Source organism: Cariama cristata, unplaced genomic scaffold, assembly GCF_000690535.1.
Source record: "Cariama cristata isolate BGI_N322 unplaced genomic scaffold, ASM69053v1 scaffold3728, whole genome shotgun sequence".
Taxonomy (NCBI): domain Eukaryota; kingdom Metazoa; phylum Chordata; class Aves; order Cariamiformes; family Cariamidae; genus Cariama; species Cariama cristata.
Genome location: NW_009630483.1, coordinates 18281 through 35247, shown reverse-complemented (window position 1 = coordinate 35247; position 16967 = coordinate 18281). Strand labels below are relative to the sequence as shown.

The 16967-nt window shown below is 37.5% G+C and overlaps 1 protein-coding gene across 1 annotated transcript in view; it reads right to left on the bottom strand.

Annotated features, from left to right (window-relative positions):
* Nucleotides 1-16967, bottom strand: part of LY75 (lymphocyte antigen 75) — a gene marked incomplete at its 5' end in the record, with an annotated part of 42851 nt that overhangs the window by 9544 nt on the left and 16340 nt on the right. The window contains 12 exons of the mRNA XM_009705538.1: nt 1326-1558; nt 4122-4251; nt 4929-5089; nt 7064-7169; nt 8220-8356; nt 9464-9540; nt 10855-10919; nt 12007-12182; nt 12456-12491; nt 13348-13471; nt 14859-14930; nt 15504-15585. Coding sequence (XP_009703840.1) covers nt 1326-1558; nt 4122-4251; nt 4929-5089; nt 7064-7169; nt 8220-8356; nt 9464-9540; nt 10855-10919; nt 12007-12182; nt 12456-12491; nt 13348-13471; nt 14859-14930; nt 15504-15585 — 1399 coding nt within the window. The remainder of the gene's footprint in view (nt 1-1325; nt 1559-4121; nt 4252-4928; nt 5090-7063; nt 7170-8219; nt 8357-9463; nt 9541-10854; nt 10920-12006; nt 12183-12455; nt 12492-13347; nt 13472-14858; nt 14931-15503; nt 15586-16967) is intronic.

Here is a 16967-nt window from a genome sequence, read left to right as displayed (position 1 = left end):
GTCATATGCCTTGCTGCCCTGTAGGAGGCAGGAGGAATAAGAACAAAACCACATACAACAAGAACACCATCCTTTAAGAATCTTACATTTAAAAGTTTTCTTCAGGAAATCCCCTGCCACTTTATAATTTCATTTATCTTCTATCTTTCTTTTGTGTCTATGATTCCAGTGCTGGAGTAACAAGTTCTGTCGACCAGTCTCATTATAATTTCCCTTTCATGTGATTTTTTAATTGTGCCCAAATACCAAAGTGTTAGAATAGTGAAAAGCCAGTGCGTGCTTGAGTTGTATGCAGCAAAATGAATCACTTGATTTTCACTTACAGATAAAGGTTCAAAAGAGAAGGGAAAATAGGTTGCCTGGTTTCCCCATCTTCACTAAGATTAAATGCTTGTTTCCTTTAAAAAATATTGTCCATAAAGTATATACTCAAATTTCTATTCTTTTCCCCTCTACTTTGCCTAGAATACTCAGTAGCCGTTTACTGACATAGGAAGATCATACCACCACAGATGCTGAATAAGCACCATTAACCTTTGTAGGTAAGGCACTTCTCAAATAAATTTTAACGTTTTCTTGCAATTATCTCTAGACTTACGTGCTTGACAAAAAAGATAAAGCCTGCAATCAAGCACAAGCCATTTCATTAACAGCTGAGAAAGCTCTCAATCCACAATGAAGATCCTCAAGAGGTCCTCTGGCTAGTAAAATCAAAGCAGTACCTCCTGCATTGATTTTTCCAAAGACAAAACAAACAGAAGAAAAAGGAAAAACCCACTAACCTGTCTCAGGGATGTCTCCCTCTAACTCAAAACACAGGCACAAATAACATGAAGCAACAACAGAGTCTAAGTTACACTTCAGAAATGTATCTCCAGATGTGTTCAATGATTCATTTTGGATTTTATTCACCACTTCTAGTTTCTCCCTTTTAAGACAGATTCTGGTTTGTCTTTCTAGAGTGGTACTGTAAACAGTGGCAATGATATTAAATGGCAACACTAATCACTTATTCGTTAACAAAAAAAGACAAAAATGATTCAGAGACCTGTGTTGCCACTACCCTACAATATATCCCTTCATGCTATAATCTTTTATAAAAATTGTCTCCTCATCATCAATCCATCCAGTGGAGTTCAACAACTATGTAACTTGGAGAACTGAAGATTTAGAACATTAAATTGAGACCCTCCAGATGGTTATTCCTAAATGAAAACAGTTACTCCAGAGATTAATTTTTCATAGAAACTGCGATAAAGAAATGCTATTTCACACAACTCTAAAAACTCCCTTAAGCTACAGTCAGAGGGGAAGACAAAACTTACATCTCTGCTGAAGAGTCCAATCCACAGTGGGTAATTACGAAGGGCAGCCTGAACAGCAAGAAAAGCCTGCTGGAACTGATCTGTGATGCTAACAAGCTGCATCTTGTTATTTATGCATGCGGCCATTGCATCATTCCAGGACAAATTCTTCAGAATAACCAGGTATTGAACATTTTGATAGCTCAATGTTTCATTAAGGACTTGCTCTGTCTGATTATCAGCAGTTCCTATACGTAAGAAAGAAATCCAGTTATCAGGTGGTTAAACGCTGGAACACATTTTAAACTCCAAATTTCTCTGCAACAAACAGAAAAACCTGTTTGAATTCCCCCTGGGAAAAAAAAATAATTCTTAGATAGTAGAGTATGCTAATAATTACAGTTCAAAGCAAGTATCTTTGACACTTTAGATAGAAAATATATAAAAGAAAAAAATAATAAGGATTATTTTCAGCCAATCTATTTTTATACATCTTTCTCTCAACTTTGATTCACATCTTTTGATATTTGCTATTTTTAACTAACTGCTAAATAATGTTAAGAATTCTATTTATTAAATTTAAAACATATTCTATAACTTTAATTAAATACATGAATAGAAGAGAACAACTGCTTTCTGCTGCAAAACAGCAACAGCTAAACTTGACTCATTTATCTCTGTGGGGCCTGTGGATTTATGCTTATGCGAATCTAATGGGCCACGAAACTTGTCTACGCAGATCTTGGTACAGCACAGTCCCAGAATTCCTTACTGCCATCCATGAGTATAGTGGGAATTGATTTTGCCTCCACATGCGCTTAACTAATTGCAGAAAATCCACCTTGCATAGGGAGGGTTATAATTCACTATTTGTGCTCTAAGCAGCAAGTGTTATCACAGTTACCAGCATCACACTTGAGGGCATACAGCTCGGTGATGCATAGCAACTGCAGTTAATAAAAGATACAAACATTCCCATGGATGGTAAATTAAAGCATGCAAACCTGGTAAGCCCCCAAATTTTATACACAACCAAAATTAAACTGACTCTCCAAAAGGGAGAAAAGCCCTGACATTTAAAACATCTCAAGCAGAAAAAGGCTCACTGGGGGCGGGGTGAGGCGGGAAATCACTCTATAAATAGCAGGATATAAATGGCTGATTGATGGGCTGACAGACCCATTTTCCAAAACAGAAGATGACAGAAACAGAATATTAATTTCATATTTACAGTTTTCAATAGATCAGAAAAGTGACAAGGCAAAACCAGATTGTTTTGAGTGGTTTCTGTCTGCTGCCAAATGCTTTCACTTCGTAAACAGCTACACAAAGGAACCATGGAACCAAGGGTGCCATCACACATCAAGGGGTACCAAATTGGAAACAAGGTAGTAAGGAAAGTGTCCATTTCTGAAAGAAGTAATTGCTGATGATTAACATCTCAAGAAGTTCTGCAAATCACAATCATGACAAGATTTCCAAGGAAAATGAATGGTCTTTTTCCCTAGGATAAAGTCCTAGGCAATCTGGACTCTCTCACAGCTGCCCCTGCAACCTGCTGAGGTCCCTTCCAACCTGAATTATCCTTAGACCCCTAATACAATGATGATCTAAGACCAGACTGTAGCAGGACACATTCTCTGGCAGTCCAAAAACCTTTCTCATTACATCTTCTACAGCTGTGGCAAGGAAGTGTGCTTAGTATTTTAGTCAGCCCAGACTAATGATATATTGATCCACACAGATATACTGTCAACTTCCTACTAACAAAAATCCCCTTTTTGAATTTTTATGACTCATCTCTTCCATCTAGACTTCTAATCTGGACACTTAGAACTTCTGATGTATTTGGCACTGAAACAAAGAAGATTTTTTGTGTTAAATGGGGAAGGCGGGGGGGGAATGTCTTTGCCTGTTTGAGAATGAAGAAAGCAGGCATGTTCTTGGGTGCTTTGCACACCTGGAGTTTTGGGGTTTGGGTTTGTTTCGTTTGGTTGGGTTATTTTTATGGTTTGGTTTTTGGTGTGTGGTTTTGTTTTGTTTTGTTTTTTTTTTAGAAGATAGCATGTTAGTTACTTAAAACGATTATTTACATAGAGGAACATACTCAGAAATGAGTATGCTGAATATTAGCCCACAGCAGTAATTAAATGCGTATAATAACTATATGCATTTGATCTGATTCCAGTAATTGGTATCAACCAACCCACATAGCTACAACACAGTATTGTTTTTAGTTCAGATTAAGAAAACCCACTCACACCAACAGAGCTGTACGAAGCTAGGGAAAGCTGTATCACTCCAGATTATCACTCTACATGTATGCCCTCAAGCTTTGCTCTGGGGAGACTGATTTCAACAGAGTGTATGATACCTCATATCTGATAGTGCTAAAACCCACAGGATATGTTTAAGGAGGATGGAAATATTGTGAGATTCCTTCCGAGGGCTTCTCGGGTCCAGAGTTCTGAAAACAGAATCACTCATTCCACCCCTTGATGTACATGACCTCTATACCCACAGAACATTGAAGTCCTGTCTACTGAGATATGGTTCCACTGAAACCACACAGAGTCTCTCAGGAAAACAGATTCCCTCTGAACTGGGCTGTGAAAAACAAAAGGGAAAACTCTGAATGGCTGACAAGATAGGTCCCAGATCATCCTCCACACTCTGCTTTTCCAAAATTTACCTGCTCAGTCTCTACAAGAATCTTGCTCTTCAAGTACAACAATTTACATTCATTAAAAGGTCTCCTGGCACACGCATCTTAACTGCAAACTCTGGCTGTAATCTATTTTGACTCTTCAGACTTACCTGTAGGCCGCTGGCATATACCCAAAAAGTGCCTGTCAGCACAAGCAGTGAAATTCCATGTTCCAACATACTGTGATTTGGGATCATTGAGGATTACACCACACTGATTGTTAAATTCTTCATCAAAAAGCTGAAAACCAGAAATGCGCTTATCAGACTTAAATAAGGCATAAACATACTTGTGTAGAGAAGGTGAAGTAACATGAAGCTAGGAGAACCCAAGCTGTCTGAACTTGTTTAAGAACTTTCAAAGGAGTGGTGCAATACAACCTTCCTATTTTACAAACACGACCAGGTGCCTGGACTCAAAAAGAATTCAGAAGTTAAATACAGGGGAGAATATTAAATTAAATTATTTAACACACAAAATAAATCTTGTTTGTAGGTGTGATTCAGTTACATTTAATATGCTTCACCTTGGGTAGAACAGCGAGCAACATACCAATGTATAATGGTTTACAGATGCATTCTAAGTGTAATTGAACGAAGAATTACTGTTGACATCTTTTTGATGACTCTTTTCATGTAGTCTTTACATTGCAAATAGAAGTTCCAGAAAACTCATTAAATAGTTGTTTCAGCTTTTCTCCTTCACCCTTCAGTGTTTCGTATCTCAGTTCAGAAGTTGTGATCCAAATAAAGGTAAACAGAACTCCGTTACTTTCAGTCACCTTATTTGCCAATTAAAACCACTAACTGGGGGATTTGGTCTGTTACATATTTTTTGGATTTTTTTTTTTAATTATACAGTCAATATTCCAAATTTCATTACTCAATAGTCAAGAGAAGTCAAAAGTCAGAACTTACATCCAGTGGAATTTTCCTTAATCTTCCTGTCAGGAGTGGGTGAAAATTACTATACAACAGTCTACTCTCATCTATCCACTTGTTTTCCCTTGTGCTGAACAGAAACTGCAAACCAATCCAAATATCTTTTGGCATATCAGGAAGCAAGGACGTTATATAATCTGTTGGGCAGAACAGTAAATGCACATATTGCGGTTACAACAGTAAACATCTCAAAAAACACTTCACATAAATAAGATAATGCAACCCCCGTTTGTATTAACTTAATTTTCCCAGCTTTTTATGATTGCCAAATGCTTATCATCCCTTCCTTCCATAAGATAACACCTTTCATGCTGATTTTGTCTGAAAGGAGCAATATTGGTATTTGTCCTCCAAATTCTCAGCTGAGGAGGTGGTATTGGATTTAACATGTTTCTCCACCCACTACTTTGTATTCTTGCACTTACATCCAAATTTCAGAAGCTGCTTTTCCACAGGTCTGCAAGATTTCCTATTGTCTCCCTGCAGAAATAATAGAAGAGCTCCCTCCTGCCCTATCTGAATTGATGGAGGAAATCTTATCTCCCATCTTCCTCTCCTACTGAAGCATACCATAAATCAGAACCATTTCTTGGATTCTGGCAGAGTTTGCGCATCCCACCATCAGAGAAAGGAGGACAGGGCAAAGGAAGTCAGGTTTAGTTGGAAAAAAAATTCAGCCAGGAAAACCTTAAACCAGACCCCTCTTAGTGAGCATTCTGGCATGAAACAATGGGCTTTGGTAACCCCCCAGGCACCAAAGGCATTCACTGAGCTCGTCTAGATTAGGAAGACAAATTGAAGGTATGTAATTAGAACTGATGACTGCTGACATGTTTTAACTATTGGCCACATGCCAGACTAGCCACAGCCTATTTTCTGAGCTAGACAAAGCCATTGACGATTTACATGTCAGAGTTAGCCAGCCACCTAATGCCACTGGGAAGGGTAGAAGCAGCCTACAGAAAGAGGCATGCTTCTTTAAGAGGACTGTGCCTTCTTTCCATATAGGTGGCCTCCACTACAGGGGAGAAAGAAAAAACAAACAAGAAACAATAACAAACACTTTCATATGCTCCAAACCAGACAAAAGATCCTGCAATGTAATATTTCAGAATGGCTATGCCTTTGCAATCTTCAAAGCATCTGAAAACATGCAGGTCTCAGACATGTATATTCCTGTATGGTTACAACCCTGTTCCTCCCCAATAACAGCAGTAAAAAAAAAGTTACCATTCAGCTGCTGCCAGCAAGTACACTAGTGCCTTCCCTAGTCCACCTTCCATATTCCGTTTGGCAAGAGGTTATTTGCAAATAAAGAAAATATGCACTGTGCACATTGCAGAATTCAACTGAGCTACTTCAGATATACCTGCAGAGAACTGTTGGTTATCCACAAGAACATAGATGCAAATACAGGTGTCTCACTCGGGAGTTTATTGTTGAACATTACTTGCAGGCAATGTGAATGCATTTCTTCCTCACTGCATTTACCTCAATTACTCTAGTTTATATGACAGACAGGTCCCAAAGGTGGAACAACTCTGTGTTTTGCAGTCCCGCTGCCTTTCAGCCTCCTGCAGAGCTCACAGGTGGTCAGTTTAGACACAATGCCACAAACTGCTCAGCATGCTTAGACACAGAGGGTCCCATGTGCTCCAGCGGGCATTGTGTTTGCCATCTCGTTCCCACATAGACAACTGAGCTTGTCGTGGAAGCAGCTCCTAAAGTGGTTTTCACAGTGCAAAGTCTACAGTCTCAGTTATGTTTTAACTTGCAAAGCAAAACACGGGAATTCTTCATTCAGTGGTGACCCTTCTATCCTCAACCCTTAATGAAAGGCTGTACATTTTTTCTTTTTTAACAGGTTAAGATCATGCAGAGAAGCTGCTCTTAAAACTGGCTCAAGTGTTTCCTGACTGCATTTCCATGTTATGTTTCCAGTGATGCAAACAACAATAGACAACACATTTTTAATGGGTCTTGGATTTTTAGAATGCTCCCAGTATGCCTGTAGATAACCAAGTGATTTTATGCTCAAGTTCTTAAGCAGAACTATATTGAATTTGGAACAGAAGCTGCATGCTAAGAGTGTCCCCAGTTCACCATTGTACCTTGCTCAGCCTGATTTGAGATAGATGGAAGAGAGCCTCCAAAAGTTACACACTTTTCATTAGCTGCATTAAATGTTAAAAATTCAGGTTTCATCTTCAGAAAACACTGCAAAATAAACATAATGAAACTGATTTTCATCATACCATTGCTTCCTAAGAAATAACTTGCAAGAAAATGTTCTTAAAGAACCCTAAAAACTCACTTCTCATTTCCTGCAATAACATGTAATTCTTTTTCCTCAGAAAGCAAGGGAACTGATAACAAGCTGCATGCATTTCTTATTAGATTCAACAGAATAGCTAAATATAAAATGATCCCACTGACTAACTCCTCATTCACCGAGGATTAGAATTCAGTAGTTTTTAATTGGCTACATCAGGATCACATACTGTTTTAATGTTTTAAATTCACACATTAACTCTAGAATCAGATAGGGTTGGGCCAGGAACCTTTATTGCAATGCGTTACCTTTTCAGAGAAACTACATGGGAAATCAAAAGCTGTATTCTGCAATGTGTGAAGTAAATTTGCAAACTTTGACACAATGTAATGTGCAGATTTGACGGACGCTCCTTCTTATGTACAGAATAATGGTGGGCCAAACAACAGGAATCAGTCTCACCAAGGCTTTAGATGACTGCCTTAAAACATAGTACTGAAATATACTATACTATGGCTTCTGACCTGCTGGTTCATTCTTAAAAGCTGCTTCTAATTCTTAAGTGAGTTAAGTCCTTAAGGCAACTTAGGAAGCAGAGCATCTGCCAGCTTACTACCCGCCTATAACTACTCAGCGAGAGAATCAAGACTCTTCTGCTACAGAAACCTCATCCTCTCCCTTTCTAATCTTTTTCTTCCTTCAAAGCAGAGCCCAAGATTAGATAATACAACCAACATCCTTGGACCTAAATATGTGGTGACGGGAAAGCAAAAAAACCTGAAAATTACTGCTTTGAAATTAAGAAACCACCAATCCTGAATAAGGGACAGAGAAGTGAGGGAGATGATTTTAATTGCTACACATAGTTTTCAAAAGCCACCTTCCAGTCCATTCCTGAACACAGGGGCTATTTCCTCAGCTCTTTCAGCAGGGCACTCCAGCTTACTGGACTATGGAAAATAGGTAAGGATGATTGATCTGTATTAGCTCTGTACCTTATTCCGGAACTGATGCCAACCTTTAGGGCAACCTCCTCTGACAGGGCGGTAACTGGGATCATGTTTCTCTAATAAGGAGGCATTATTTTTTTCACAGATGAAGGGTAGTTTCACGTTACAGTTAACTGGGTAGTCTGCAGAAACAGAAGTTTTAAAAAACAGTTATGGTAACACCTATCACGCTCCAACTGCCATCCATACTTTATGACATGACAAAGACCAATCTGAAGTCCTTTTCAGTGCAACCACAGTGAAGTACTATGCAATCTAAAGCATTAAAAGTAAAGCAGAGCAAAAGACAAAATGTAAGTGATTTATATCAGACAGTAATATAATATTCCTAAAGATCCACAGTCTGGTCCTTTACTTCCAGTAGTAACACTTCATATAGACAGAGACAACCTCAAAACAGAAAATTGTGAAATAAAATTTTGAATATGAGGACTAATCTCATATTCTGGCATAGAGGGTGTGTGACCTAAAAATCATTAAAGCCAAAAGAAATCCTGTAACATCCGTATGGAGAGTATCTGGCCTGTACTGGTTTACAGGACTCCTACAGTAACTGGACTGGCTTCCTAGTCAAGAGCAATTTTTGGCTAATAGGGATGAAAACAGGTCAGCAGCATACAACAGAATAATGGGGAAAACATGCTTTAAAGTGAAAACGGCAGTAGACAGGAGGAACTATTTGTTCTCCAGGGGTTATACATTTTCCCCAATATAAAATAATGTTGAAAAAAGGAAGTAAGAAGCTTCAAGTACCACCAGGCAGCATTTCTATTACTTTGTGTATGTCTTCCAGTATGACTCCACTACTTAATGAAGTTTGCATCTCCAGATGTATATGTTGTTGCAAGTATTCATTCAAGCTCCTCTAACTAACACAACTCTAAGACTTAATTTCCAGAGCTCAGAGTATGTAGCATAAGCACAAAAAGGTAACCACCAAACCCAGATTTCACCTAATTAATTTATGTTGCAAAAAGAGTGACAATTAATCATAAAAATTTGTCATGTGAATTCAGGTTTGTCCCTGGTCATCAAGAAATATTACCATGGCTTCTACCATGAGGAAGAAATAAATGATTCAAAATTCAGTCAGATCATCATTAAGAAGCCATACACTCCTAATTCAGTATCAATTTGCATTCAATATAAGAGTTTGGGTAGAACAGTAATTACTTTTTTTAAAATATAATAATGACAGAGAAGGGTGAAAAAAATAAAAACAGCCTTACCTCTATACCAGTTCTTTCTAGAAACATACCAACAATCTCTCAGGAATCGATCATGGAAACGTGAAAATAACTGTAAACTGAATATAAACATTTCAGAGTCAATCTCCAATCCAATGTGATCTTCAAGTGGAAACTCTGATAGCAACAGAGCCAGTGCAAACAAAAACTTGGGCTTGTAACTGTTTCTAGGAGATGCCCTACAACACTTGAAAGGACAGAGGGGGAAAAACTAGACTAGGAACAAATATGTGGTAGGTTCAGTAGTTATGTACCATGCCCAAATTAACTTTGTTGAGGAGATGCACAGAACGAGGGTAGGAGGTTATTTATCACCATGCTGCAAGTGCAGCACATTGTCAGGCCAAGCGAGGATAACGGGCAATAGCATTGGCAACAGCCAATAATAGCCCCTGTTTTATTTTCACAGTAGTATATTGCTATAGTATTTCGGCAAGTGAAGAACTTTCCTTGTTAAGAAGCCCATGAGATCCTTCGCTGCAGCCATGAATGGCACAATGCAAGGTTTGCTGTGTCACCTCAGCTCTACAGGGCTAGACTATAAGCCCTTCAAGTCTTTGGCATTACCTAACTGGAAGAGTGATGTCTTAAACCAATTTCCCATTCCCTGTTCTTGGGTATTTCTCAAATATCCTCAGAGCCAACAGACAGGGTTTTTTTCAGAATATTTGTTTTGTGCCTCTCAGTTCACCAATTTATTAACAGAACTTAGAAGTGGGCTTAAAAATCTAATAAAAGCATTCTAAAGAATACATTAAAAAAAAAAAAAAAGAAAAGCATTCTGGAATACATTAGCTACTAGGACCACAGATTTCAAGGATTCACATAACAAGACTAAGATGTCAAAGCCCAACAGCCTGAAATCTAGAGGCTCTGACAGACACACAAGAAAGGGATTATGAATTCAGTTGTTATTAAGTTATTATGAATTAAATTTTTGATGTCAATAATGATTGTAATGGGAATAGAACTCAGAATTCAGCAGCTAATTAAAATATTTCAACAATATTTTGAAATATGCCCACTTTCTAACTGTATACCCATACTGTCTTAACTGCCATTTGCTTTGTCTGAGCACTACGCATTTCTACTCTCTCTGTTTTAGGTACTCTATGGTTTAAGTTTAGCATGGCAAAAATAGGTCCAGGTACATGTGAACAAAAGCAGAGAACAGTGATCACTGAACAATGCTATATTTTTTCTAGCTTAGTTTAAATTATTTTTCTTACATCTTTGAGATGATACAGAAGAAGTAACTTTTACAAATTTGGAGATAAAATATTTTCCTTTGGAAACTATTCTAGTTAACTATCATCTGAAAAAGCACATCAAAAAAAGCATACAATTAAGCATTCCATAATTATTCTACATACGGTGAATGATAGCTGTAGCCATAATCAATAAACTTCAGCCACCACTTCTGTTCGCTGTTTGATAACTGTGGAAATAAAGAACAAAAACCCCAGTATTTTACAACCCATAGAGAAAGAGCTCCAGATTCTACCAACGACAAATCAATGACAAAATTAATTCTGATTTAAAATGTTTCTAAAATGTACAGGAATTACTATTCTTCAGCAATAGGAAAGGATACAGTTTGAGACTGATATGCCAAGTAGATGGACCCCTGCACCTGATAGAAAAAACCACCCATATTTTCCACCATGCTGGATAAAGCTACAGGAAACCTTGCAGCACTGTCTTAAGTGTGTGCTAGATACATCATTCCCAAAAATTCATAGCAGGAACTCTACCAGATACCCAGGACATAGCTGCAAGCTGCCTAAAGCTGATGTGGTTCCACAGGACCTATCTTCCTTCCTCAGAATAATTCTGTTCTTCCAGCAGAAAACCTAACAACAAATAGTTCAATAAAAGGCTAGAGATGTAGCAGGTCAAATCCTCAATTTCTCCTGCCTTGTAATTTCTCCTTCCAGGTAACTTCTTGTCAGGGAAAATTTCATTAAGAGAGCTTGCAAGATGCTAATTTCACAAAGCATTACCTCACAAGCAGTAGCACTGAAGAAAGGTAGTAACAGAGGTGCTGAAACTCAAAATGTTTCGGTAAGATTCCTTAGAAGAATGTACTTGCATACTATGCACAGCCCTTTCAGTAAAGGCTACCAGATCATCATACCTTTCTAATTAAATCCTCTCATCAGGAGAAAAATTATGTGCTGTCCCATACTTAATTTTAAGAACTGGTACAATTGTTAGTGATGTATTTGCAGACAATGGGATGCTTACGTAGTGATCCTGTCATGATGCTTTCTCTCCATTTGGAGGTGCAGGGTTTTTTTCATTTTGTTAAGGCTACTCTTAAATTCAAAAATTCTTTTACAAGACTAATATTAAAATCATTCTCTTTCAACTAATCTTTTCCTTTTAAGAACAATAAGAAAAACGATTAAGGCCAACAGGAAAGAGAAATAAATTATGGATTAACATTTTCTTACATTGGAAAAACTGGCAAGAAAATTTCCCTATAGTGGAAAGTATCTGTTAGACAGATTACACCCCCTTACCTTTTCTATTTGAGACAGTATTGTCCTGAGTTTTGGGTAAGACTCCACAGAGGCTAAATCACTATCATTTTTTTGACAGTAGAAAATAGCTTCCTGGAAGGTCAGGTTTTTATCTGGTACAAACCACAGCTCTGCTCCATCAACAACAAGTGGGGCTCCATGAATTCCAATTTCATCTATGCAGAAGAAATACCACATGCATAAGAAATAAATTCTGAAAAACTCATCCTTTCTTTTTCTGAATGTTAACGAGTAATTTCAGTTTGACATTGGGAAGAGCCAATGCTCCTTCTTGCATTCCGAGCTCTCTCAGAACCAAATTCTATCAGTCATGACCTTTGCTGGTATCAAACAGGTATTACAGTTGTAATATAACAAAACTAATAGAAGATACAGAGTATTAACAACTATATAAACATAGCAGAAGAACATGCAAGAAGTCCATTTACCTGGTATATACCACTCGGGTGTCTTTGGAGTGCTACCTGTCCAGAGGGAAAAAAAGAATAGTCACTTCAAGTTCATCTTTTAACAAGACCGTGGTCACCAATAATGGTGAAGTGATGAATGGTACTCATGTTTCTCAGTATGCATGATGGAAAAAATAAAAGTAGAAGGAAAACATACACAGGTTCAATAGTTTAAAATAAGATGATGTAGAATTAATGGGAGTTTTGCATACCTCAGTCTTAAACATCTGTGGTTTGTTTTTCTCCCAAGCAGAATACAAGCATCGAAGTAGTATATCTTAAAGAAAGTTTCATCACCTGAAACGCTTTTTAATGAACAACCAAAATACAAAAGTCTACTGGATTATAGCACTTTTCACACTGCATGGAAAAACCTGGATCTGTGCACATATGCCATGCTGTTCTTCTGTATTGCCACTCCCCTGTCTCACTACAATGAGAAGCTAGTACACCAGTTTTACCAGAAGGCGGCTAATTCACCTAAGGCTGAAGCAAACTGTATACCCAAGATGTCTGTGGTCATATAGTCACAAGTATCACTGAGAAAGATTAAGTAAAGTCCATAAATGCTGCAACTCAGTGGCTTCTATCACCTCACCTAGTAAGTAGCCACTTCTTACTTCATAGGACAAGAAAGAATAAGGGAGCAGTGATACTGCATCCCCCTCATGGTCATTTTCTGATATACCTTTGAATATTCTAAGCGCATGTCTGTTTGTACGTGGCATAGCCGAGACATCTCTTGTACTGTCCTCTCAGCAGTTCAGAGAGGAAATGATAAAATATTGTTTGCAAAGTTTCTGTTATTGGGCAATAACAACTCAGTGGTAATAAACTTTTATATGAATAAATGGATGTAACTGCAGTTTACCTTTTGTTATCTGGCAGACCCATTCAAGTTTAGCTTCACAATCAAAAGGCTTGAAGTAAAATTCCAGGTCTCTGCCTTCATGGAAATAAAATCTCCAAAATGATCTCCGTGAAAACTGAGAGGTCTATATAAAAGTAGAAACAGAGAACAGAGTTAGTATGGCATAGGCCTCTGAAATGTGAAATGAAACTATTAAAAAGGTACTTTGGCAAAGTCAGTTTTTTACTGTGGTGTTAGTCCCACAATTTATTAAAAATGAGCAGATACAACTGTAACTCTTCAACTGTAACTCTCCATGCTAGCCAAGGTTGTGAAGCAACTAGGTAAAGGGCTCAAGGTCAGTACAAAGGTCTCTTCTTGCAATGTTGTTTCTTTTTTTTTTTGCAGCACACAGGATCTTACCGATGCTTATTATTGAATTACTTGTTGCAACTTGTTGCCCTGAAATAATTCTCATTTCTGCTCAAAAGAAGGAACCATCTGAACTGGCACAGAAATAATCCTTCTTATTTAAGATTGTTTCTTACAATAAAGCTTAAAATCTGACTTCACTTTTGCTGATCAATCCAGTAAGTAGAATTTTTTATCATTTAGTGAAAGAACATGTCTATACCTAACAGGTAGGGAAGGGAAGCTACTATATTCACTATATGTCCCCTTCAAACTGCTCTCCTCTTGTCCAAAATTTTTAGTAGCTTAAAGCTGACAACTTCTCGGCCTGGCATCATGAACACAGGTGAAGAAAACGAGGGGCAATGGCTGTGAATAGAAGCAAAGGGATGCAACTATCCTTTCCTTCAGTACATCCTAAAAGCAGAGGTGGTTCTAATTAGATTCAAAGAAGGGATGGTATTGGAATGATCTTATAAAAGGTCAGGTGATGCTTCAGAAAAGTTAAAAGCCATTTTAAACTCATGCCATCAAGACTAAATTAAGTAATGAAGCACATAATTAGGAATTAAGCAGAAGCTTGACATTTTGAATTAGAAACCGACACAGCACTTACATTCTATTTCACAAGTAAATACAATAAACACAAACACACGCTCTATCCTGGTTACTGTATTCTTCTACTTTAGGTTTCAAACATTTTCTTAATTTGCAGTTCAGAAAAACTAATCTAGATCTTAAAAGTTACTGGTAGGGCTCTGTTTGCTCTTTTGTTTTAGACCCCATGTTACATCCTTAAGTTATATGTATAATATATAAGAGATACATAGTATGGCATTATGCAGTAGAGAACAGCATTGTTAGTAAAATATTTTGTAGTTCAAAAGAAATCTTATGAAAGGTTATCACTAGCACAGCGCTTGGTTCATAAAAAACTGCTTGAATAAGGGAAAATTGATAATAGGTGTAGACTGATAAAGGCAACACTAGCAACTTTTTCACTATACAAAGAAAACATCTCAGCAGTCAACCTAAATTCAATATATGGATGGCAAAAGTATTTTTATTAAGTACTTCCATGTAAAAATCTGTATCCTGTTATTAAAAACCTTGAAACTAACCTTTAATGCAGCACAATCTCGTGTATCATATTCATCTTCCAGATAATCGAGTGGCATAACAACACTAGTTACCTACAGAATCGACAGGATGAAAGAATCATTACTTTATTAATAATTTTTGCTATAGTAACCCCTAGAGATAATAGGATCCCAGGTTTCAATGGTTATGTTTATCACTATTAAAATATGTGTTAAAGAGCAGTTACCGGATCAGTTTTGAGTCTGTGTACCTGTTACGGGGCAGGGAGGAAGAACTCACAATTTCAGGAAAATCAATCAATTACAGTGAGGAAAATATTTTTTGAAAAGTCTGACATATCAAGGAGATGAACTGATAAACCCTGCTCTCTGTTGTGGCATGAAGACATCTTGTTCGCTCCACCAGCTCTTAGATGTTTACTACTATATTTCTGTTAAAATATTTTAATGCAATAGAGACAGAAATCAGGTTAACCTTATTAATGATCCGTTTTTAATTGGAAATCTGCCTGGATGGCAGCTCTTAAGTGCACAATCTTCTTCTGAATTATTCATCTGTTGAAGGATCTGTCATATTTTAATTAAAATATTTATCAGTTTACTTTCAATCCAGTCCAAGCTGAAACAAATCAGGACATGACATTTCCTGGTTAAAAGTTAACTTACGGGTTTATCATCACTCCATTGCCACGTTCCCAAGGAATCTGGACTCCTCTTATTCATTCCAATCCATACCCATCTGTCATTGCTGTAAATAAACGAGATAAAATCTTAAGCCAAGTATATGGTTCAGCTCATTTAACAGAAAGGCTGTCCTAGGTCATTGCATTACTTAGGATCAAGCAGCAAAACCAAAGGTTTACTACTGCAAGTTGTAGCAGTTCAAAGAGAAAACGGGCATAAGGGCTAGGACCTCTTCTGCACTTTTCTTTAAGAAGATCTGTAGGTTGTCTTTCCCTGACCACAGGGAAAACTAACTAAATCAGATAATTCCTTTATTCATTGCATGACCACTTCATCAGTTGTCACTTGATATAAAGGTCTCTTTACTACACTTTTCTTCCAGAATCACACAGTGTTTATTTGGCTTGCTTCTCTTTCTCTTGTCTTTCAGGTCATCTCTCTCTACGCCATCAGCTCAAATATACTCTTCGTCAAACCACATGAAAACTTCTAGTCATACAGAATAACTGGCTTCATATTTCCCTTAAGTTTGTCAGTGATATAAACAAACCAAGCATGGGCGCGTATTTCAATTATGCGCCTTCATAAAAGAGGCATAGACACAAATAAGCACATAACACCACAGAATTCAATGCTTGCATAAAAGAAGGGCAATAGAAATTTTCTCCGTCTTACGGGATTACAGTTAGAACCGTATATTTTTTAGATTTTACTTCATTTTTCATACACAGGGGACACTTAAATTCAGAATTTCAGCTATGCTCCATGATACAAAGTTGCCCAAAAAAGTGGGTTTACAATGTAAATACTTAAATCTGCAGTAACAGCCTTTACCGTACTCTTTACTATTGCTTATGAACCTAAAGATACTATAACAAAATGAAATATGCGCTAGTTCAAACTGCAAGGTTAGTTTTCTACTGCAACCTCCACTTCTCAAAGTATCAATTTTGTGCTAGGTATTGAAGTTTATAATTCACTCCAATCTGCTACCCTGCCCAAGAAAGGCAAGAAACACTTTCATGAATGACAGTATCAGTTGGAAGCATTAGAGGGGAGAAAGACCGTGAGTCTTCTATGAAATCACAGACTATGTGAAACCCTACTGCAACAGAGCAGTGGAAAAGACACTCTCATCAAGGTGGTCTGAAAGCCATAGTAAAGGATTGATGCCACAGCACAGGGCTCTTGTAAAACTGTATCAGGAGTACTATTCCACAAATCTGTGTTGTACAAAATACAGCGGAGCAATCCAGGATATTTGAGGAAATGAGTTTAGGTTATTAACAAATTAAGGACCTTCTTGTCTAGCCTTGACGAAGAGAGACAGAGAAAGGATATAATTATTCTTTACAATATAATAGGCGACTAAACCCCCAAGAAGAGGAGCTATTTGAGCAAAAAAAGGACATTGTGTCTGAAGGCACGACGACTCAGAAATAAATT